This window comes from Plectrocnemia conspersa, unplaced genomic scaffold (genome assembly GCF_051122295.1).
Source record: "Plectrocnemia conspersa isolate PC_06_02 unplaced genomic scaffold, ASM5112229v1 ptg000003l, whole genome shotgun sequence".
NCBI lineage: Eukaryota > Metazoa > Arthropoda > Insecta > Trichoptera > Polycentropodidae > Plectrocnemia > Plectrocnemia conspersa.
In genome coordinates, this window is record NW_028277167.1 from 22,693,580 (window position 1) to 22,717,843 (window position 24,264).

At 32.1% G+C, this 24,264-nt stretch overlaps 3 protein-coding genes across 3 annotated transcripts in view; 2 read left to right on the top strand and 1 right to left on the bottom strand.

The window, feature by feature from the left end:
- The window catches only part of LOC148236994 (protein phosphatase PTC7 homolog), a 30,473-nt gene extending 20,665 nt beyond the window's left edge, over positions 1 to 9,808 (top strand). The window contains exons 3-5 of the mRNA XM_088183447.1: positions 6,791 to 6,989; positions 7,244 to 7,500; positions 8,106 to 9,808. Coding sequence (XP_088039573.1) covers positions 6,791 to 6,989; positions 7,244 to 7,500; positions 8,106 to 8,155 — 506 coding nt within the window. The 3' untranslated portion in view covers positions 8,156 to 9,808. The remainder of the gene's footprint in view (positions 1 to 6,790; positions 6,990 to 7,243; positions 7,501 to 8,105) is intronic.
- Positions 9,809 to 10,781: 973 nt separating this feature from the next.
- Positions 10,782 to 18,683, bottom strand: Der-2 (Derlin 2). The gene is made up of 5 exons (XM_088183448.1): positions 18,549 to 18,683; positions 13,485 to 13,718; positions 13,293 to 13,412; positions 13,061 to 13,224; positions 10,782 to 11,634 (listed from the first exon to the last, which is right to left on the bottom strand). Exons 1-5 carry the CDS (start codon positions 18,639 to 18,641, stop codon positions 11,535 to 11,537), a joined length of 711 nt encoding a protein of 236 aa, XP_088039574.1. The 5' UTR covers positions 18,642 to 18,683; the 3' UTR covers positions 10,782 to 11,534.
- A 1,567-nt stretch (positions 18,684 to 20,250) lies between these two features.
- On the top strand, positions 20,251 to 21,631 carry LOC148236996 (trafficking protein particle complex subunit 13). The gene has a single exon (XM_088183468.1). The coding sequence runs from the start codon at positions 20,353 to 20,355 to the stop codon at positions 21,562 to 21,564; it is 1,212 nt and encodes a 403-aa protein (XP_088039594.1). The 5' UTR covers positions 20,251 to 20,352; the 3' UTR covers positions 21,565 to 21,631.
- The last annotated feature ends 2,633 nt before the right edge of the window (positions 21,632 to 24,264 follow it).

Below are 24,264 nucleotides of genomic sequence, written 5' to 3' on the forward strand. Positions count from 1 at the left end.
TCTTTTGACATATTATATTGCTGTAAGAAAGTTACCGAAATTTTGCAACAACTCAGACATGAACAGGAAAATAATTATGAAACATTATGGGATTCTTATGTAACGGAAGAAAATTATCCAAGACTGAGTAATGATTTGCTTGTTGAAGAAAAGCACGCGTTTTGCCAACTATTCAATACAATAGTTGATAATATATGTAAGCAAATTGAATACCGTTTTTCTTCAATGTCCAAATTGGAACATTTTCACCTTCTGAAGAAAGAAAAATATGAGCAATATAAAGGAAAATTTCCAAATAAATTACTTACCAAACTACAACAATTCTATGGAACATTATTTGATTATATAAGTTTAAAAAATGAGCTTGCTGTTCTTTATCATTTGCCTGCATTTGCAGAGAAATCTGTTCATGAGCTTGTACAATTTATGAACACAAATAATCTTGAGTCAGGTTTTCAGGAAATAGATAAATTAGGCAAACTATTATTAACTCTTCCAAGCAGTACTGCTTCAGCAGAACGTTCATTTTCTGCTCTGAAACGAATTAATAATTGTTATCGAAGTACCCAAGGCCAAGAAAGGCTATGTGGCCTTAGCTTGATTTCAAAAGAAAAAGGGATCCTTATGGATATTAAAAAGAAGAGCACTTTTTATGACAGCGTGATAGAAAAAAATATGATCAAAGAAAGAAGATTAGATTTTATATATAAATAATTATAATTTTATGTTTATTGGAAATTTGATATTTTTATATAATAATATTTTAGATTAGGTTTGATGTTTATTTATTTATTTATATATGGGAAAAAGCTGTAAAGCAGTTTAGGCATGCCAAAACCTCGGCTAATAAAAATGAAAAAATGTACGTTTTTTTATTTTTTATAGCACACCCAATATTAACACCCACCGTACGCCACTGGTGGGCACTCACCAATACAATATCAATGTAAACTTTTCGGTTGAAAATATTCAATTTACGCAAAATCTTTGTCGGCTTTTGCAAAATGCCATAAGGCATAAAAATGATACTTCAGAATGTGTGACTATCCTAGAATTTGTCGCCATCGATTCTAAATAAGAATTCGTTATGGTGTGGCATTTATATAAACCGATCTAGGAAAATACATCAAGTACCATTAATTATTTTTTATTATTTAATTTTATATATAAAAAAATATAATAACGATATCTGTTAGAAGAATATACTATCAAAAATATAATTAATCCCGTTTGGTTCCCTAAAATATTCAAAGATGTCAGTAAGATTCTGTTGAAGTCCCCGATAATCATGTAGTATTATAACTTGACCACGTGACCACGATGCAGCGCTCGACATGCGTGTTAACCATAGAAATTGAACCGAGTTACTCGTTCTATCTCAGTTTGCGAAACACCATATCATTATCTCTCTCACTCACGTCACTTAACAAGAGAGCAAAAGGAGAAGTATCTCACCGCTCGCGCTCGAAAGAGCAGCGCCGACTTCAGTTCCTTTGACTTTGGTCCATTTGCCGACAATGTTTGGAAGCACTCGAAGCTGGCCAAGTCGACTGAATTACCCCCACTTTACCTCCCGTTCTCGGTAACCTCGGACTACTTCCGAGAGATTTTAGAGCGGGCAGAACCGAACTCGACCGAAGTCCGTCCTTGGCCAACCTTGGCCAACTTCCAGAGAGTAGTGCAGGCATAACATTTATTTTCTTTATTTTTCGTAAATATCGACGCTCGGCAACGACATTCCCACTGCGACGGCGCCGACACGATTTTATTGCTTTTGACGTGGATTTTTGACTTCTGTTTTTGCGCTCTCCTGTTGACCAAAATTCGGTTTGATCAATACTCTCATATCAATAAATTTTGAAATAAATAAATCTCTCATATAAATTTTGTTTAATTTTTTATGCGCTTCAATGCATAGGAACATCTGCTTCAAATTTAATATAAATGATATTTTAATATATTTTTTTAGTAAAACGCTCGACAAGTAGTGAGTTCCGTTTAAATAAAACCCTGCTAATATGTATTAATATATACGAATATTACATAAAATTTTGTGTTTGATTGCGAAAAATGTACCCGACTTTGGTATGCGAATCTAGTGATTGAAATTGAAAATTATTAACGCCATAGTCATTATTACTGTTATATCATATTATCTTTCGCATGTATAGTATTTAATATCAGATTTCACACACCGTCGTTTCAAATCACCTAATAACACATTTGCGAAAGGTACTGGTTATAGACACATCGAAAGTTATGTCCGATTTACTTTGATAAAATAGTAAAGCAAAAATTATACAAGAGAACAATTTTGACCGCGCAGCGTAAATTTTATATACATGTGCATGTACATTGCAAATATTATTTTGCATATTGCCGCACTACTGCTGATTTTTTGTAACCCATTATGAAATTCCTCATGTTACATATTCGCATGCATGTGATTTTCGTTTACGCCGCATTCCGATCGATCGATGCGTTCCAAGTTTAGAGATCCTATCGCATCTCAACTGCCTTGTGATCGGCTTGGCTTATGGCCAGAGCGGATGGCGGATTTCACGTGACTGTTTAAAATTTGCGATTCTGAGTCGGGACATAATGTCGCTTGCATAACGTGAATTCTATTTACGCGTTCTTACGGCTAATTGACAATCAACGGGCTGATAAGGTTGGACCGACCACACAAACGTCCCCGTTCTAACGACTAATAAACGATACACGCCCATCTGCGTCACTAGTGACGCGTCGTTTTGATCTTTAGAACGATTGCGACGATGATGGGTCATTGAGAGTGTCAAAGTCCGGCGATATTGGGCGGTCAAGGGGTTAACTGGGAATTCGCATCAGAGAGGACGGAAAGCTATGTATGTTGTGCTGGCTGCCAAAGCAGACGTCAAAATCAGCTGACAAGTAGACATTAAAACCGGCGGATTGCTATTATAAATTTAGATTTACACAAGATGCTTGTGAGTTATATTTAGAGCGCTTGGAAGAGCTTCGGAGTCGCTGAATATTTGTGTTTGCAAAGTCGATTATAGTATTATTAACAATTTAACGTGATCGTTTTCTTTACTTTGTTAATATTTATTTTTGACAATTAGATCCTTGTACAAATATACAGTGTATTGTACACATTCTTATTTACCTGTTCAACTCGCAACGCAATAGCCTAAAGTTGGGAGAACAATATTATATAATCGTAATATAGTGTGATCATCATCGTGTTATTTAGCGCTCTGTATTCTAGAGTTCAAGGCAATATCAAGTGGAGTACACGTCGATTAAATAATTCGCGGTTTTCCTATACCTAAGATCACCAATTAAATGCTACTTTTAAGAAAAAAATTATTTGAATACTCACTATATGCATTGTACACGATCTCATATCACGATGCGCATGTTTTGCGAACCGTGTAAATTGTCATAAATAAGATAATTTGTACCTAAAAGTTGTTTTTAAAAGATGTCGAAGACTTTTGCACAATACTGTATTTATATATTATAATTCACTAGCATTGTACTAGTTCAAAAAAAATGGATAAAAAAAAGTAAAACGTACATAACTTTCAAATTAATTAGAATTTATAAAAAATAGTTGTAATACGTCTTCATAAATTCATTTTTTCTGATAATTTTCGCACATTGATGTCACAAAAATGTTTTTATAGTAATTGTAAATCTTTATAATTAATGGCAAACAATTTTGTTTATCTTCACAATTTGATTTATTTAAATAAATTGTATATTCGATGGGAGTTTGGAATAAAATATGGGAAAACTCTGCACATTCGTTTATTTTTAAGCATAGCATTTGAAATATGGCTGTACAATTTGTGTAATAAATGACAATTTTAATATCGTTGGCTAATAGTAATCTAAAAGATCGAGTTTTGGAGATTCAAGGTTTGTCTTGGCCGATTCGGCGTAGCTCCGTTTGAGTCCAGGGGGAAGTTTGGATGAAAGTGTCGAACAGAAGTGAAGTCATATGGCAGTGTTCTGACTTATACAGTCGCGTGCAAAAATACCTTCAAAATCATAATATTTCATATGGAACTAAAAACATATTATAGTTTAAATAAACTTATAATAATTTTCTTACTATTTTAAGATTTTTTGAAGTATTACTCATAAAAATATAAATTTAAAAAAATAAAAATTAATGAAAAATATAAAAAAGGACTAGATAACATATTTAGACAGATAAGTAAAAAAACTTTGAAATTCATTGGTAGATTCAAAAACTATTTTTAAATGAAGAACAATAAAAAGACAACTTGCATTATTACTAATATTTTGTTGCACCCCTTTATCCTTCAACTATTTATTGTCAATTTTTTCGATCATTTATTTTAGTTTTTATACATTATATGGTTTGTGCACTCTAATTTTCTTCTTCATTCTTTTCCTAAGATTTTCAATAGGGTTCAAATCGGGGCTGTTCCTGGTCCAGATCTTATTCCACATTTTTCCTTATAATCTAAAATCTTCTATTAAACAATTAGTTGTATTTTAATTTTTTTGAATTGATTTGAAAATATATAACTGACTATTTTCAATCATCCATGAAGATACAGTAAAACGATTTTGTAATCTGCCGTCTTTACCGTTCCTACCGTTCCGTTGATAAAGTGTATACTTCCCACTCCGAAATACAAAAAGCATTCCCAGATCATTTGGCTTCCTGGATTTTGCAGTGTGCTGGATATAATAATCACAGTATTTTTCGCTTATTTGTTTGTTTTTTGTATCATTGAACTCGCTGGTAATATCTAGCACTGTTTTACGCCCGCTACCCTTAACTAGATTTATTGAACCTATTTCGACATTTTTTTAAAAGCCTTCGAACTGTTGATTAGTTACAATCAACAGACTGCAAAATTTGTCTTATCGAAAACCCCATTGCCGAAGGCTTTTTGATTTTCACTTAATTGCGATTCGGTATTATAACATTTAAAAATATTTTCTCCACGAAAGCTGTCAGTCAACTGACTAGGTAGCTACTAGAAAACAACGGAGACTTACCCATAAATGACACAAAAAATCTGAGAATTTCAGCAAGCGATGACTGAAATGTCTTATCCTTTTACGACTTCAAAAAGAGACGCGTTTTTTTTTTGCACGCTATTGTATATGCTCGGGGGAATAGGAGGATATATACATAAAATAAGATATTTATAAGAAAATAATAAGGTTATAATAAGATACGTATAAAAAAATATGGTTATAATAAGATATGTATAAGAAAATAACAAAGAGACTGTTTGTGCGCAGTATTATTATATTACAAAAGACTTTGTATTAAAAATAATCGCGGTTTGCTTTTTAATAATATAATAATATAAATAAAAATAAATACTTAATTAATTTATGCGACTATTTAGCATAAAAATACCAAAAATAAAAAGATGGTTAATAAATGTATGTTATATTTATATATGTGTGGCCGATTCGGTCGAATAATTAATTCCGGAACAAATAAACAGTTTATAAAAATATTTGTTTAGGAAATTGTGTTTTATACAATCTGATGTAATTTATATTTTTTTATATTCAATATATTTGTATTGCAGAAGTATTTTCTAGACCCCCAAACTACACGCACCCAAATAGCACGTTCCCAATTTACCATGTTGGGGGGTCTATTGTACGTAAAACTGCCATGCCACCAGTGTTTTTTCTATTGTTTATATCCGTATTAAATGTCAGTTTATCCATTTCATTTTTTCTGCTTAGCTATCATATGAATTGAGTTTGTGAGGAGTTTTCGGTTTTAGTGGCAAAATGGTGTGAATTTTGTATGCCGGAAAAAAACTGATTATATTTATAAACACATGATTTAAAGTGTACATAAAAATGCAGGCGTCAGTATCGGGTGGCGGTGTTGAATGAGGCGTAGAGCCTCGCAGTTGGAACATTGTGTGGCTCTGGTCTTTGGTTGATTGGTGCTGTGATCTAGCGTCACATCTTTTGTAAATCGTAAAAAGGCAAATTGAGAGCCAATCACGTTAGTGTTTAGCTCCGTCTCCAATTCAAGCTTTTGTCAAAGTTCAAGTTTCAAGATGGCTGTCTGACAATTACAAAGTATAATATAAATAATGCTTATTCGATGCCATTAGTGTTTTTTATAGACGTGTTTCGAAGCTTATAAAAAATAAGTTTCTATGTTAATTTATGATGTGTGTGCAAATCTGGGTGTTCTAAAATGTTTTGTTAAGCAAAACTTACCGCTCTGCAGTTTTCTAATGACTATTATTAAAATCCACACATATTTGAACAAATATGATTTTTTTGAAGTGCATTTAAATTTTCTACTTGAGTAATAAAAATGGCTTAGAAAAGCATGTTGGAATTTTTTTTATTGTTTTTGTGGACTTGAAAAGTGACCCTGTAAATATTTTTGTTTAATTTGTAGCCAGCCTTATATGCAATCTTGTTTTAAAATGGTGCTTATGCAGTTAAAAATTGTTAACTAAAAAACCTAAAACAAGAAGTTTACTTATAAAATATCTTTTCACACACAGAAATCTATTGATTCTTGTGGCTAGTGCCACAAGAATCAATAGATTTCAACAATTTAACAAATCAAAATTCAATAGATTCAATAGATTTCAACAATTTAACAAATTTAAATGATTTCAACAATTTAACAAATTTAAATGATTTCAACAATTTAACAAATCAAAAATACAATGCAGGTAATTTAGCTGCATTGTATTTTTGATTTGTTAAATTATGTGAATTGCAATTATTCAATTGATGATGACATTTTTATTTATTATTTTTACAGGAAGCAGCACAGCGTGCGTGATGATCTTGAACAGAGACACGAGCGTCATGTGCACAGCAAACATAGGTGATTCCGGTTACATGGTGCTGAGGAAGGGAAAAATTGTACACAGATCGTTAGAGCAGCAGCACTATTTTAATACTCCGTTCCAATTAAGCTTACCGCCTCCTGGACATGGGGCCAACGCTTTAAGCGACAGGTATATTATGTTTATTTTTTAATGCTTAACCATCGTGTACAACAAACATGTTAATCGTATTTGAATGAAGATTTCTTATCACATAGAATTTTGTTATTCGTTTTTATCACGATTTATGTAATCAGTGATAAAATTCTTTCTTTTTATGAATATCTCTTATTTCATATTGTCAAATGGCTTTCACGGTCATTGCAGTAATAAATTTTTATCTTCAAAGATAATATTTTTTTAATATATTTTTATTTAATTTGCAGACCTGAATCTGCAGATACAGCAGAGTTTGCAGTCGAAAATGGAGATGTAATTTTAGTCGCCACAGATGGCGTCTTCGACAATGTTCCTGAGAATGAATTAATAACCGAACTCAAGAGGGCGCAGGGCATAAGGGATACGGTCCAATTGCAATCAATCGCCAATTCGATTGCATGGATGGCCAGAACCTTATCTTTCGATCCTCAATTCAATTCTCCGTTTGCTGAGAACGCTAGACAAATCGGAATAGATGTTATGGGTGAGTAAATTTATCATTAAATATTAGGTGTAAATAAGAGTTTTTTGAAAAAGCATGAATACTTCTTTCATTGTCCTCCTAGCAGTGAGAGACATGTCAAGACTAACTTTGCATTAATTAATTCCTCTATTGAGCGTGACTTTGAAACATCTGTATTTATCTGTACATTATTTGCTCAATTTAAATAAAATTTTTGAAAGTTAATCTTTTAAGTCTCTGCTCAAAGCACAGGCATGCTCTCAGCTAATACAAACATTTGTTTCAAAATTAAACTCGAGGACTTGAGGGATAATATAGTTTATTTAATCTTAAATCTGGCGATGTCAGGTATAAACCAGTAGATAACAATATATAAATACTCTATATTGATAAAAGAAAATAGAAACTTACTTGTTTGAGAGAAATTTAATTGAAAGCTTTAAAGAGATTCAAATCACGTTTTTTTTGTTATTCAGTCAAATCATTCCCGGTAACTCCCTCAAACAAAATTACAGATTTAAGGAAAATATCACACAATTTCTCGCTGTATTGCTAAATAAATAAAATTACAGGTTTTTATAGTAAAAGAGAAGAAAACTCAATTTTTAATATTTATTATTTTTCAGGTGGCAAACCCGATGATATAACAGTTCTACTAGCAACCGTGGCTTTGTAAAACAAGTCAAGATGGAAAAAGCAACTGATATTATATTATTGTTTTAGTTCGAGTTATGATATCGAACGTAAAATGCGGTGATAATGTAGTCATATAATTGATGGAGTATGTCAGATCGCACGTTAAATCCTCTGTAATCGTGTACCATCGAGAGAAGAGACCCTAGGCGCTCACTTTTTATATGTCTTTATTGCGTAATGCGAGTTGTCGTGTGACGAAATATGAGTGTAAACTTATAATTTAAATTGTGAAGATTTCACAACTTAGTGGTTAATATATAAATATCACGCATCTTGGTTATGTCATCCTGCGTTCCGTTGTTGCATCGGTTATCGTTCGAAGTATTAAAAATAGGGAAATCCAAAAGCGTGGATGAAGTGACCACCACGAGGCTGTGAAATTTAATTTTTTTTTATACGGATTGTATCCGTAATAAGTTATTGTATTTAAATGTAATAAAATCGATCAGCATGAGAGCTTTCTTTTTTTTAGGGTTATAAATACAGTGTCCTTGGTTTGCGTGAATGGGGTTTCGCATCAGAGTGAGGTATAATATTTTTTTTTAAATGCGAATATGCGAGCGAAACGTGTGAGTCTCATGAATCGGATTACGTTGATAGGAGCCGTGTTTGTCTTGCTTTTTAAATGATCGTTCAAACGGTGTGCTATCGAAAGGAAATATAGGTATTTTCAAATTGGACAAGTGTTCATTAGCAAAACTTAAAAACTGTCCTCGTATAATATAATCTTAACAACTTAAGGCAACCGTTCATATATTTATTAGTGATAAAATATAATAATATGTACGTAGATAAAATGCATAATTGATTTCTATTCTTCCGTAATACAACTTCTCATCCATAAATCTGTAGACAGCTTTTTATGAGCTCGTAAATTGGTTTGTTTGGAAGATAATTACTACTTATCAATTCCAAAGTGCTGGTCACTACTATACTATCTATTTTAATCGCGAAAAGGCGTCTACAAAATTATGGAATAGAAGTTACATATTCCAAGTCTCAAATTTTATTTATATACAGAATCGGTGCTTGTAGGTGTTATTCTTTCACTCGTTTTTAGAGCAATTTTATTAACGTTATGACTATAATAAGGATTGGTTGTGTTGAGTTGTTACTTGTCATTTTATTACATCGCTGTGTATATTTTTTATCACTACTACACATCTTTTACTGTACTTAATCGATTGAATTAGGCTTTATAATAATATTATATAGCAAGACATACACGCAGTTGTATATTAGTTAATGATTAGTTTTATCGATCTATTTAAACTTGTAGCTGAATTAAACAAAACGAATCTGTTCAGTTTTCGTATTCTCGATAAATTAGTGCACTTTAATTGCGCATTCTTAGCGAATTTTGCATTTAATTTTTAATCTATTTTAATTACAATCTTGCTGCAAATGGTTGTGTAAATGTTCACAACCTGAATTTATTTTGTATCATTATTTTTTTTATTTTATTATATACATTTTTTAGAATATAGATACTATTAGAAGCGAAATACACTTATTGTGCATAAGGGGGGTTCGTTTTGTTTATGTGTGAAACCATTTGCATTCTCACGAGTGTACCTAATATTTAGGTTTTCATTGTTCAAAATGTCAGATTAAAATAAAACATTATAAAAAATATCAAGTTTCATTAAAATCCAATCCCTTCCTTTCGGTATATTATTCAGAAATTAACATTGTGTTTCAATTACACGAGCTAATGATTTTTTTGGATTAAAAACAAAATTTCAGGCACGGCAAGATAAGGGGTGACTCATTAAAATCTTCGATGTTTTGAGTACTCAGAACCTCCCCCCTAGATCATTCAAATGCGGAGTCACATACCACAGAAGGTGCTCTAATATATTGCAGATTCTTATAGAGCCAGTCACTAGAGATTCAAGTGACCGCAACACCAGAAGACATATGCCTCTAAGTAGTTGCATTTAAAATAATTATGTTTGAATGTATAGTGATTACAAATGAATGTTTATGAGTATAGTTCAGGATTAATTACATAGTAATATTTCGACGCGTGGTGCAAGTAGAGCTGTATCATTCGCGAATGTGGCATTGACACAACAATGGAGTTCCAGACTTATCAGATGTAGTGGTGTACGTTCCTTATGGTAGTTGACAAGCAGTACCTATTTTGTAAGCATGACTTCAGGATCAAATAATTATTGTATAGAAGGTTCTTTTTCATTTTTTAGGATAAACCATCATGCTACTAATAAATATCTGCGAGACATCAACAAATGCAGCAGTACACCACTTTTTACTAATTATTTATGAACTTGTTTCATAATGATGTATTTCTACATAAATTTTTAGCATTATAGTGTTGCAATCTGAGGGGTGAATATTGAGATGCGCATGCGCGGGCTCTCGCGCCTTCGTCGAGACTCCCGCTCAGATCGTCAGTAAGTCACGCTCGGGGCGCAGTGCTATCGCTCCTCAGTAATGGACGCTGTAGTGGTGCTCTCGGCATTTTTATTTATGCTTACCAAAAAATTTTGTATTTAATTATTTATTTTAAAATTCAACTTCAATCTCGTAGTACAACATATTTATTTCTGGTCCTTCATGTTTCAAATAATAAAAAAGTCAAGTGCATTTCTCAAATGTCGCTTTTTATATAACAAAACTACTAACATTTATAAAAAAATTATTACAATATTCTTAGCTCGCTTTTTATAATTAATGTTTTACATACAACCAGCTGAAAAATATATAATTTAAAGTGGTTTTCATGCATTTTTGTGTGTGTTATTTAAAGCAATGATGTACAATTAAATTCATAAAAATATAATGGTAAGGAATGTTAGTATACAATTAAATAGTAATAAATTACTAAGAGCTTTAATCAGACCTGCTTTATAATTTTCACAGCCATGTTCCTTCAATGTGTTAAAAGAAGAGAGTGTGTTTATTTTGTGTTTTTCAAAATTAATTTAGAATGAATCTGCTCATAAAACTAATTTTATACATACCAAAATATATTATTATATAAGTAATTTTTGGTACTTAAGCTGTACTAATCCACTTGATTGATTTTGTTATGTGTATATATTTTGTAGCGCTTATTGATAACAGAAATTAAAATAAACGTTGTACATACATATATATGTTTACGTAGTTCACAACAAAATAAACAAAAATCTAATCAAAAATTAAAATTTACCTCGATTTTTAGGTTTATATTTTCGATTCATGAACGAGTGGATGAGATATTGTCGACAGCCGACAAATAACGATGCACGTTTTCGTCTTAATGATGTCTAAAATGTTTTATATTAACAATAATTTAAAGTATGTCTAATAAAATAATTTATTTTTATTATCTTCTTTGTAAAAATTTGTGCCTATCTGTCAGGTTGTCCTGCTGCGTTTTCGGGCGGAGTAACGTCTTCTGGCAATGGAACATAATCCGGATCGTCTATTTCGTTATTGAACAATGTTTTCCTGAAACAATATTTTTACTTCAATTATTTAAAAACTAAAGTCGAAATACTAATTTTATTTTATAACATCAAATATATAATCCTTTCCTCATGTACCGAGGTGATTGAAATAATCTGAATTGTGGGAAAACTAACTTCTAAAAGACAATCTAGAAAAAACAGTCTCAAATCTATTCCGCAAATATTATTTTAAAAATACATTTTCACCAGTAGATATATATTTTTACCAATGAAAATATAAATTAACTGGCAGGTGCTATGTATATTTACATACTTATCATTATTTATTTACATCCGATGTATAAATGTAACAGTTAATGTGTATTTTTTGGTAAAGTTATATTTTCACTAGTAAAGTCTAAATACATTTTAACCAGTAAATATATATTTTTACTAGCGAAAATATAATTTAACTGATAGGTGCTAATATGCTGCTCTAAAATTTCTATGAAACTCAACTTGACAGTTGCGAAACGTCGATTTGCTGTTCAAACCCAAATCTAACCTAATGAAAGTTCTAAAACTAATTATAGTTTTAGAACTACGAGCTAAGCCAACTCATCTCTCAGGGAAAAATAAGCGGAAGAATAAGTACAGACAGACATTGCATCTCACATATTGTTCTATAGTTTATCTGCGTTTCGATATTACATTATGTTTTAAAAATATGCTTACCGATATTACTATGGACTTCTAATATAAGAGGATTGATCAAAGTACATTCAAATCGAATTTTGGTCAATAGGAGAGCGCAAAAACAATTATCCCTTCTCAGAAGGCAAAAATTCACGTCAAAAGCAATAAAATCGTGCCGTCGCAGTGGGAACGCTCGGTAACGAGCGTTCCCACTGCGACGGCACGATTTTATTGCTTTTGACGTGGATTTTGGACTTCTGAGAAGGGATAATTGTTTTTTGCGTTCTCCTATTGGGCAAAATTCGGTTTAGATGTACTTTATTCGATTCTCACTTGTAATATTGTAATAAAAAGTCTGAATAATCGAGGGTTTTCACTGCGATGGCACGATTTTATTGCTTTTGACCTGGATTGGAAATTCACTATATGGCAACACTGAGCAGAAAAAAAACACTACTGATTTTCAGACATATTATGAGTAGATAGTTTTAATAATTTTTAATGCCAAATTAAAATATTTCGCAAATGTGGCTAATTTTTATATTTATTTGTGGCACAGAAATTAACTCGTACCTGTTATTATTTATTCAAGAAATTATATTACAATGTTAAAAATATTACTCTCGGCCGCCCTGGATATGCATGTGTACTCGACTATAACTTGGAATTTCTTTCAATTGTTTCATACAAAAATGACTTGTCGAGTATTGGTAATCTTCTTCCAAGCCGACATGTATTTAAATAATTTATATATAAAACATTAAAAAATAATAAAAATATAGTAATCTTACAAAAATTGAGGCGTTTTAAGTATCCTATAACCGCCACGTTGACGAGGTAGAACGTCTTCGATGAAGAAGTAAAAATGTCCGACTGCAATGCCGACCAGATCCACTTTTATGGCATTGCCGAAGAGTACCGAGAATCCTAACAAAACCCATGGCAAATAAGGTACCTAAAAGCAATAAAAAAACATTTTAGCACACCTTACTTATAAAGTCATCATCTGAAATAACAACTCACTTGAAAATTGAATCCGAATATATTCATTCGAACAAACGGATTCTTCCTTGACCACACGTACACCAGCATGACTGTGAATGCTTGACCTAGGAATAGTATATTTACGAAGAAAGCAAACAACTGTTTTTGTATTGTCAAGGAAATATTATAAATAATACATATTAAAGTAAATATATTAGATTAAAAGGATACGATAGTCCAGACTCCGCCGAATATGAACATCATCACAAAGTCAGCCGTGCGTCCTCTGAACGATCCCTCCTCCAGCATTCGACAATAGCGATATGTGAAGATTATGTTTAAAAAGAAATTCAGACCCATGTGGCCGAGGAAGAGAAATGTCGTCACAAATCTCCATAATTGATAATGTTCGAGTATGAGGATCGGGTTGAAGTATAGCTGGAATGGTGTCACAAGATCCAATTGCTGAAACAAAAATAACAAAGCAATCTTTATATTGTCATTTGATAATTTAAAAGGCGTACGCTTCAAGCGTTTCAATTTTACAACAATATAGATTTTAATTCTTACAAAATCAGCGTTGTCCAGTACACGATGTGTAAAAACTAAGTTTTAATCACTGAGATAGGATAACTTCATTTATATGTAAAATTTCATGATGATCTGAGCTGTATCACATTTTGGCGAAACTCAGTATGAGTCAAAAAGTTTTATATTTATAAAAATCCAATCATTAGTATTTAACTAGACAAAACCTATTTTGTATAGAAAAAAATTGAGGATATACACTTTAAGTATGTCTTATAGATTGATACTTGCTACTTGTTTGGAATAATTATATTACAAAATGTATGTTATTTATAAATATGTGAATACATATGGTTTTAACAGCTGTTCGTTGTCATTACTTGCATTCTGGGATGAAGTTCAAGGACTGTGCTAAATTATCAAAAGAACAGCTGTTGCTTGGCAGCTCGTGTTGAAAAGGCTTAGCTCGGTGGAAGCTTATGGTGCCTACTGGCGTTCGTTGTAGACATCGAAGAAGTATCGAATGTAAAGTGCGGACTTTAAAGAGTGGTTGCTTCATTCTGAGTGGCGAGAGTTAGCTCTGTGGTCAATATCAATATCAGTAGCGGGATTAATCGGATGGGCTGTGTATGATCAGAGTGAAATGCAATTCAAGCATTCGGGATTGCAGTCAGTTAGATGCTTGAAGAGCTGTTTGATAAGTTCATTGCAAAAAATATATAATTCACCAAAACGTGTACAGAAAAATGTAGGTGCAGGTATCGGGCGTTTGGGAGTGGTAGTCATCAGTCCGAGAGTATTCATTGAGCTTGGTAATCCTGTCCGAGAGTAAGTTTGCCATTCAGAGTCAAATCTTTTATAATGATCCTCTGAGGAAGCTTGGAAAAATAGGAGATAAGACAAATTGAGAGCCAACCGCTTTAATGTTTGACTCCACATTCAAATCCACCCCTTTGTGAAAGTTTCAAGGTGCGATAATTACAAAGGATAGTTCAAATAATGCTAAATCTGCTCACGGCACTTATAATAAAAAATGGACTAATGACTAAAATTACAACTATCACAATATGGAATGCCAATGGACTAGGGCAAAGAACCCAGGAACTAAAAATATTTTTAATGAACCATAACGTTAATATAATGCTAATGTTAGAGACACACTTTACCGCAAAAAGTTTTTAAAAAATTCTTTACTGAACATTCAGACGGTTCTGCTTATGGAGGAACAGTTATCATAATAAAAACGTCAAATTAAGCAAAAACAATATCCAATGGTGCCTTGATTTACGAGTTTAATTCGGAGCTCGTAATTTATGCCAAATCAATTTTCTCAATTAAAATTAATCGAAATGCATTAACCCTTTGCACTCGAACTTGTTTTAGTACTAGGTAAATACTAATATAGACTATTTGGGAAAAATTGAAAACGAGTAATTTTTATTAAACAAATCACAAGTGTTGAATAAAATTATTAATAAATATAGCTAAAAAATACAGTTTTTTGCTAATTAAAATTATTTTTTGAGCTTCTCTCAAGTACACTAATATATAGTATAATGACCATTTAAAAAAAAATATTTATGGACTTTGAATTTTATATGCATAAAAGTTATTTACCAGACAGTACAAAATTATTAACTACACTTATATTATATATGACAAAAACAATTTAAAACATAATTTATTGTTTGAAACTTTTAAACTGAATTTTAGCAAGTTGTTTATGCTGTATAGATACAAGGCTGTAAGACTATTGTTTGTTTGCTCAGAGTACCTACCCTCGTTTAACATTTATTGGCTACAATTCTTTGTTATTTGGTAATATATTTTTTTCTATTCATTACTTATGGGAAGGCGTCATAAAAAAAATTGCGTCTTCTTAGGAGGAGACCACTAGATAGTTTCACTCAGTATTTAGTAGTTAAACTCATAAATAAAAATATGTCTGCACAATTTAGCACACAAATTATATAGACCCTAGAAAACGTCAAAAACACTAGGCAATAAAAACGTCGTCGATGGGTGTCAACAACCAAAGGACGATGGTAAAAGAAAGCTGCGGCACATTTGGTTTTAGATTCGATCACATAAAATCAATGCGTCTTCCCTAAAATGATTCAACTAAGAACGGTAATTTTTTGATGAGAAAACATTCTTGAAACTTTTATCTACGACACTGCAAGGACCCGTGTAAAATATTTACAGAAAAATAACTTAAAATAAACGTTATATTTCATTAATTGTAATGGTGCCCCTGGGGTAATACCTGAGTAAAAGGAACCAAGGCACTGGTGACCCAGAGGCACCACGCGAGTACAAAAGGTTATTCCATTTCAACGAGAATAATTGAAACGGAATAATGGCAATTGAAATGGAAAATAAATACTACCTAAATTAATGATCAAGTTTTTTTTAAGTTACACAATACTTTATTTTGCTCATATGTCGAGTCAAATTAAAAAAAATTGCTTGTGTCTTGAATTATTCGTAAGTTGAGGTTCTACGGTACAGACTTCTACAAAACACTGAGGAACAGATTTTTTCGTCAGCGGCGATATAAACGGCAAACATCCTTGGAGGGGTTCATATTCAAAAACTCTGCTCCTGAATCTCAATAATTATACTTCAAGAAAACAACACGAAACCAAGAACAGGTGCATACAAGCAGACCTTCAGACCACAGAAAAAACCTGATTTAATTGATTTCGGTGTAGTAAAAGGATTTCCAGAATTTTTTTAAGGCTGAATCGAATCTTGAGCTATTGTCTGATCATTCTCAAATTCTGATAACATTAAATTATAACTTAACAAAAAAACCCAATGCACTAATTCATAACAAACTGGGAAATGTTCAGGAAGATGCTAAATGCAAATTAGCTGTAATATTCTGTTAAACCACAAATATAATACAAAATAAATAAGACAAGTAAAGGAATATTCCACTGGGTAGCTTCCAACCTAATATTCTCTTTCCTTTGTTATTAACCATTGGAAGGGAAAAAATAGTTATAAAATAACTTATTGTCAAAAGACAGTGTGAAATAAAGGCGAGAAAAAAATACGAGGCCATTAGTTTTTTGGTATTGGTCGATTTTATACCGGCCACCGCTAAGCTTGCACATATACACAGTCATGTTAACACTCGAGAGAGGTGTCTTTTTTTCACCGAAATATGATAACTTTTGAATTAAAAAACAAATATTTATCAAGTACATATGTTAAAATTATTTTATCAGTGATTTTCAATCTGTGGGTAGCATAAGATCAAAATTTAAATCGTAAAATTTGTTTTATTTCTAGTTTAAAAAAATATTAAACTCAATATAAATAAAATAAAAGTAACAAAAGAGAGTTTTTAGGAATATTTGACAGAGTGCATTGATTTTATTTCCACAAAAAAAAGGTTCTGAAGTTAAAAAAAAACAGATTTTAAAATTTAAACTTTACTAAAAAGTTAATTTTTTGGTACTTTTCTGTTATTGGGAGGCAAATTCATTTAAAAAAATATATGTTTATACATTTTATTTATTTATATTCATTGAAAATGAACGTGATTAAGTTGCCTCGCACCAAAACAGAAGCCGTACAATTCCTGCAAGAACCTGTATTATGTTCATGAGGTGTTAAGGTAAAACGTTGTTTTGCTACATAAATATGTTTTAAAATTTAAACAGGTTAGTAACAGGTCCAACCTACCATGGGTAAAGCTTGTTACTGTCTTGTTTCTTTTGTCAGAGAATTTGAGAGCGAAATTGGGCCGTTTGGAAGATTTATCAAAATTTTTAACGGTGAGTCATCCCTTATCTTGACTTATTGCTTCCCTGGCCTCTACAAAACCAATTGCGTCGCGCTATCTGTTGTTCTTTGGTGACAAATTAATATTTCGGCTTCTATCTCAATGAGATTTAAGATAATGTCATTGACATTCAAGATGTACACTTTTATGTTATTTCAGCGACTTTTTCACATTAGTCCACAGAGATTCACACATCAAATTTTAATCTTAATTTGAAATGGCAAGGTTTCATACACAACGACTACTATTTTTTATTAAATATTGTTTCGTAAAGTTGCAATAATTTTTGAAGTACATAAGAATACTTATATGTACATGATAGTAATAAATTATATGCATGATTACGATATACAAAGCCGAGTCATTATTGTAATTATTCTTTGAGTATGTCGTAAACGATAACAAAAATTATGATTTTATCGAAATTATTTAAAAAAATGTAATGCCACAAAAGAGTAAAATTTTACATACACTGATTCATCATTATTGTAACAAAAAAGTGTAAAATTGTTGTAGCGTTATTATTGATTTGATCGATGGAAATTTTTGATGGAATGAAAATATTGTTTTATTTCATTCACTGCTTCAATCAAATGAAACACATTCTAAATTAAACAGCATTTCATTTAAAACAATGACAGACATTAGCATTTTTACAAGCCGTCAAAAGCAGACAAAAACACAGTGTATAGACAAGTTAAGATAACCAAATGTCAGAATGTCAATGCACAATTGTCCTAGATAATTTTTTTGATAACATACATATGTATATTATTATTAAAAAAAGAAATATCAATTGAATGTTCAACGGCATCACGTTTATTAACCATGTAAAAACCTAAAATTGCATAAAATGGATAATCTTATAATGAGATTCGCATGACGTGTTATATTTATAGCATTGACATTCTTTTGATGTTGATCGTTGAAAAAGCGTGTCATGTTTATGGACGTTCGTTGGGAAAACTTACGACAGCTAGGGTTGTCAGCACGCAGGCAGTGGTGTAAGCCCTCGTAACCGTAGGAACTTGCAGATATTCCTGCCTTAACGTTTGATACGCCATCCCGGCGCAGGACACATCACCCACGGCCGACAACCAACCACTGACAGTCAGAGCTGCCAACGGTACGAAAACATAACACGATCATTTTCGACCATTCTTTTTGATTAAATTAATAAAAGGAAAAAAAGAGAGCTTAAAATTATTTTATTATTCGTGGATTTCAACTTATAAATCTTGATTTTAAAATATTGCGGCATAAAGTGTCATAGAAAAATGAGTAACTGACGGATCGAACAAATAAAACTCCTTATCCATAACAAAGTTGAGCATCGTGTAGGACGAACCCCCACTTACTCTCAAAAGAGATTCCGAGATATTTAGTGATAGCTTTTTTAGCCAAAATATTTCCACTGAGATCGAATAAATATTCTGATTGTAAATGATATTGAGAAAATTAAATAAAGACACATTTTCACATAGAATTTAATTTATTATATAGATGAAAATCGGCAAATACTAATAAATCGGGATTTGTAACTGTTGTATAATATTTATGTCAATAATAAATAACGTAAAGAACAAAACAAATAAATTTATGTATATTCCATATATTCATTCCAAAAATATTTTATTTTCATTCAATACTTTCACACGTTTATTATTAGTTGAATGTTGTTGACTTCGGAGCCGTGATTAAACATATGATGTAGGGTCATATAAAAATAATGGCAAACCTAGCAAATTTACGGTCATTAGGTTCGATATGTGTCTAATACTTTAGATTGCTCTTTTTTCTAAACAAATAGTATTCGTTAGCGAAAACCTTCGATCCGACACATAAAAACTTACTATAATTATGTTGATAATGTTTTTAGCTTTTCTGACCGTTTCAGAAAGTTCTTTGCTATTATTTAGTATGATATTATCAACACAATCTCTGGAATCAGTATAATCCAAAGATTTTCTTCGTTGGTTCTTCATGGATTAACAATTTTATTTAATTTCCAGGTAGTTGGTTCAAAAGTTTAAATTGATCGTATATTTTCTTGTTAGTTAGCTTATAATAACTTCGATATTTTAAATTTACTTTTTGCGTATTCACTAACTTCAATGTCATGTGTTTTATTATACTGTCAATTAATTTTTCTCGGGGGAGATTTACGTATACAATATTTTTTCAAGTCAATATTTTTATACTAATCAGTGTTAATTATGTCCTCAACTTGGCTTTCATAACAACCCAGATTTTCTTTTCATTACTCAAAAGCAGAGATTATTCTTAATTGATTCTCTTTAGTGGGATTTTGTGTTAAAGATTCGATAAAAAATAAAAAAATACCACTATATCAATCAGTAGAGTCAGGTCGCTTAAGAAACATTTATTGCCAAATCGTGTTACCATTTAAGAATAGTTTTTGTTTTAAGAAAAATATTCATCCAATGCAGGGTGTTGTGGACTGGTTAGTTCTGAGGACTGAATCTAAAATACGTGTACTTGTATGTAAGTTTTATTGAGTTCGGCGTGTACCGACCGTTTCGTAACGGCAATCAGTGCCGACTGGTTTATTATTTTTTTTTTTAATTTCTATTATAATCGTCGTAAAACTCGGAAATAAACTTATTTTTCGTTGTAATTATTTAATGATGAAATTTTACGTACGGCAACATTGGCATGACAGTTCCCCCTTGGCTGTCTGATTTTGACAGCTGAAGGGATCGACTCCTAAATAATTCGATTCATATAATAGTTACGTCCAACAATCGAATCGAAATGGATTTTAAAGACGCAAGCGAACACCCCGTGGCGTTAAAAGTGATGCGATTGACTCGTCCCACTTTTATAAGTCCACAAGTTGTGACTTGTGACGCGAAAGACTTACCCGGAAATCTCCTCAATAACTATTTAAAAGATGACATCGTAGCGGTGAAGGGAATGGAGACTATGGCAGCCGGTCAGTTTCTTTTGGTGCCCCAAAGCTTTGGAAACATATATCTCGGAGAAACGTTTTCGTGCTATCTTTGTGTTCACAATGAGACCAAACAAGTCGTCAGAGACGTTTCCGTCAAGGCAGATTTGCAAACCAACTCTCAGCACATTCCATTGTCAACTAACAACAGCGGTTCGTCTTGCGTCGCCCTAGGAGCCGACGATACAGTCAACGATGTGATACATCACGAAGTCAAAGATGTCGGAACGCACATTTTAATGTGCGAAGTCAGCTATATGACTACTTTTAATACGATCGCCAGTTTCAGAAAGTTTTTTAAGTTCCAGGTGATGAAACCCTTGGATGTTAAAACAAAATTTTATAACGCAGAATCAGACGAAGTGTTTCTGGAAGCTCAAATCCAGAATATAACATCGGGGCCAATATGCCTTGAAAAAGTATCACTAGAGTGCTCTCAATTGTTTAAAGTATCGCCGCTAAACACAGTTGATAATAACATATCCGTTTTTGGGTCGATGAATTTGTTGCAACCGCAAGCCAGTTGTCAGTATTTATATTGTCTTTCTCCACAACCTAGTTTAGTATCCGATATTAAACAGTTGACAGCAACGACTAACATTGGAAAGTTAGATATAGTGTGGAGGTCTAATTTGGGAGAAAGGGGTAGATTGCAAACAAGTCAATTGCAAAGAGAACCACCAGATTATGGCGATATCAGGATGTCTTTTGACTCTTTACCTAGTAAAGTTGTATTGGAGAATCCGTTTGAATTCAAGTGTAAGATTATAAACACTAGCGAGCGTCAGATGGAATTGATTTTGAAGTTGAAGTCGATCGAAACTTCTGGATTGCTTTGGTCGGGAATATCCGATAGGAAGATCGGTAGCTTGGAACCGGGTGCTACTACAGTCGTTTCTTTGTGTGCTTTCCCTATTATTGCCGGACTGCAAACTATAGCTGGGATTTCTTTAATTGATACATTCTTGAAAAGAACGTATGATTACGATGATTTAGCATCTGTATTTGTAACATAAATGTTTTTATTTGTTACCAAAAATTATGTAAAATATATTAAATAATAAAATAAATCTTAATTATTAACTCAATTTTTTATTTCTAGCACGAAAAGTATGCAGAAACATTTTTATTGCTACGAACATATGTATGAGCAATTTTTTACATAAGTTTTAATAAACCATGTTTTTTAAATTTACAAAACACATCAGGTTGTTCAATAAGTGTTGGTGTTTTTTAAGGTGCGGGTTAAATGAGTTAAAAATTAAAACACAATACTTTTACTAAACTATGTGTTCTCCATCTTTTTCTACAATTATTCTCCACATGTTAATCAACTTTTTTATGTCGATTCCAGAAATAATATATTTATGGAAGCAGGGCCGGCAGTACAGGTGATCTGACCTAAGCGATTTGCTATAAAGCAATGAAAACATGTATATATTATTTCTATTTGATGCGAATTCAAGAGGGTGGAAGCTGTGAAGTCGGGTTGTTGAAAGCTGTCATATAAACCGAACATTCACCGGTTACAATCATATTTTTCTTCCAACTTCTTTCCTGGACTCTTCCAATTCTGATGAAGGTGAAGACACTCTTCTCGGAAGAGGCTGTAGAGCTCCCGATTGTTCCGTATACGCCACTCGTTGCTCTCGTATATAACGCCATATATTCTGTGGATCACTTACCTCTCGAATATGTCAAGCAGCCTTTCGTCAGCCCTGGCCCAACTGGTATTCAGCTCTCTGAACCGTATGTCAGAACTAGGCTGATCAGCGTTTTGTAGAGCAATATTTTTGTATGACGAGATAGTGTCCGCGATTTGATTTGTTTTATTAGCTTGAAATATAATTTATTTGCTGACACTACTCAACTCTTGATTTCATTGCTGTCATCGTTTGTAGCTGTTAACAGGGTTTCGAGGCATATAAAGTTACTGATACACTCAAAGTGTACTCGTTCATTTCGAGATTTTCAGGATACTGGCTCCTCAAACTAGGCATAACCGAAATGTATTTTGTTTTTGTTTCATTGATCTTCAACCCCTTCCTAGCTGATGATTCAATTGGGTTAATCCTTTCAACGCCAAGCGCATGATATGATGCGCAACTAAATCTACTGTCTAACGCCAAGCGCATGATATGATGCGCTCGTTAAAACCTTCGTTTTTTAAAGAAACGGAAAGGTAAAAGTTTGCAATATATGTTTTAAAAATCAGTTTGAGTTCCTAGTAAACGATTTCAGTGATTTTATTTATAGAATTTGCGATGAAACAGTGGTATATATAATTATAAAGTCACGCCTTAATTTTAGTCGTTTGTATTTCGCGCGTGGTTTCGATCGTGCTTATTTAGACCACTTTTAGGGTTAGCACAAACGCATCGCGGAAATTCGTTTTTTTATACTTTAATTTATGAATCGAAATTAAATTATGTCATCAATATTTCAATGATAATTGTGATTTGTAAATACTTGTGAATATATTTATACGTTATTTCGACTGTTTTAATATTGTCAACTGTTTTTGTGATTGGTTTTTATTGTTTGTAATAATTTAATAATATTAATAATAATTACTAATAAATACTTATTAATAAATATAAATAAGATATAATTAATAAAATATCAATATTAACTCTTAGTAAATATTAAATAATAATAATAATAACAAAAACGATTCCTTGTCGTAGAATCATTTTATTTTACTTGTTCTATTTATTTACATTAAATTAATACCGTCGTGACCTAACAGGTTACCCCAATGCGTCACGATGGTCGAAAAGTTTATTATTTATTGTATATATATATGTGTGTGTGTGTGTGTAATATATATTACATATTCCGCCTGGAGTGTAGATATGTTGCACTCTTGCCGGTCCCAAGCCCGGATAAAGGAGGAGGGTTTCTATCATGGAGCAAACCAACCAACGTGGATAAATCCAAATAGTTATGAAAAAATCACAAAGAAATAATAAATCCGCCCCGATTCATAATGACCTAGACCAGGGCTTCCCAAACTTTTTCAGCGACGGAGCACTTGGCAAATCCGAAAATTTTGGCGGAACACTTAGCTTATTTTTTAGGTTGCGTAATTCATATTAGTATATTTTTTTATATGTTTGTTTCAAATCAGAGTCAATAACTAAATCAATTAAATTCTCATAATCCCTTGCGCTTAAGCCCACTGGTTTAACTGTCACAGAAAATGGATTGCTAACCCAGGAATCGTCCTTACTAGTTCACGGAAAATATTCCGAAAGAATTGTTTTCAAGTTATATACCTAGGTGTTCTAAAAATACTTGTGAAACTTCTTTATCAACTTGAAAATTCAATTCATTTAAACATTCATCCAAGACAGGAAAACAATCAAAATTATTAGATTCAACTGATAAAATCCAAAATTGTATTTTTTTATCAAAAGATTCAACAACAACAATTTCTTATCAAAAAAAACCACACCGACTTATGAAACTTTTCCCTCCAGAATTTATACACATCAATGCTGAATATTTAGTACATATTTTTAAGATTTTTTATCAGATTTATGAACAATTTTTATGTATTAGCACGACTAACAATTTTTTTAATTTACTCCAAATTTTTGTGAAATATCTATTTAGGCTCCGCGGAACACCTATTTTGGATTTACGGAACACCAGTGTTCCGCGGAACATAGTTTGGGAAACCATGACCTAGACCAGTGGTCGGCAAACTTATT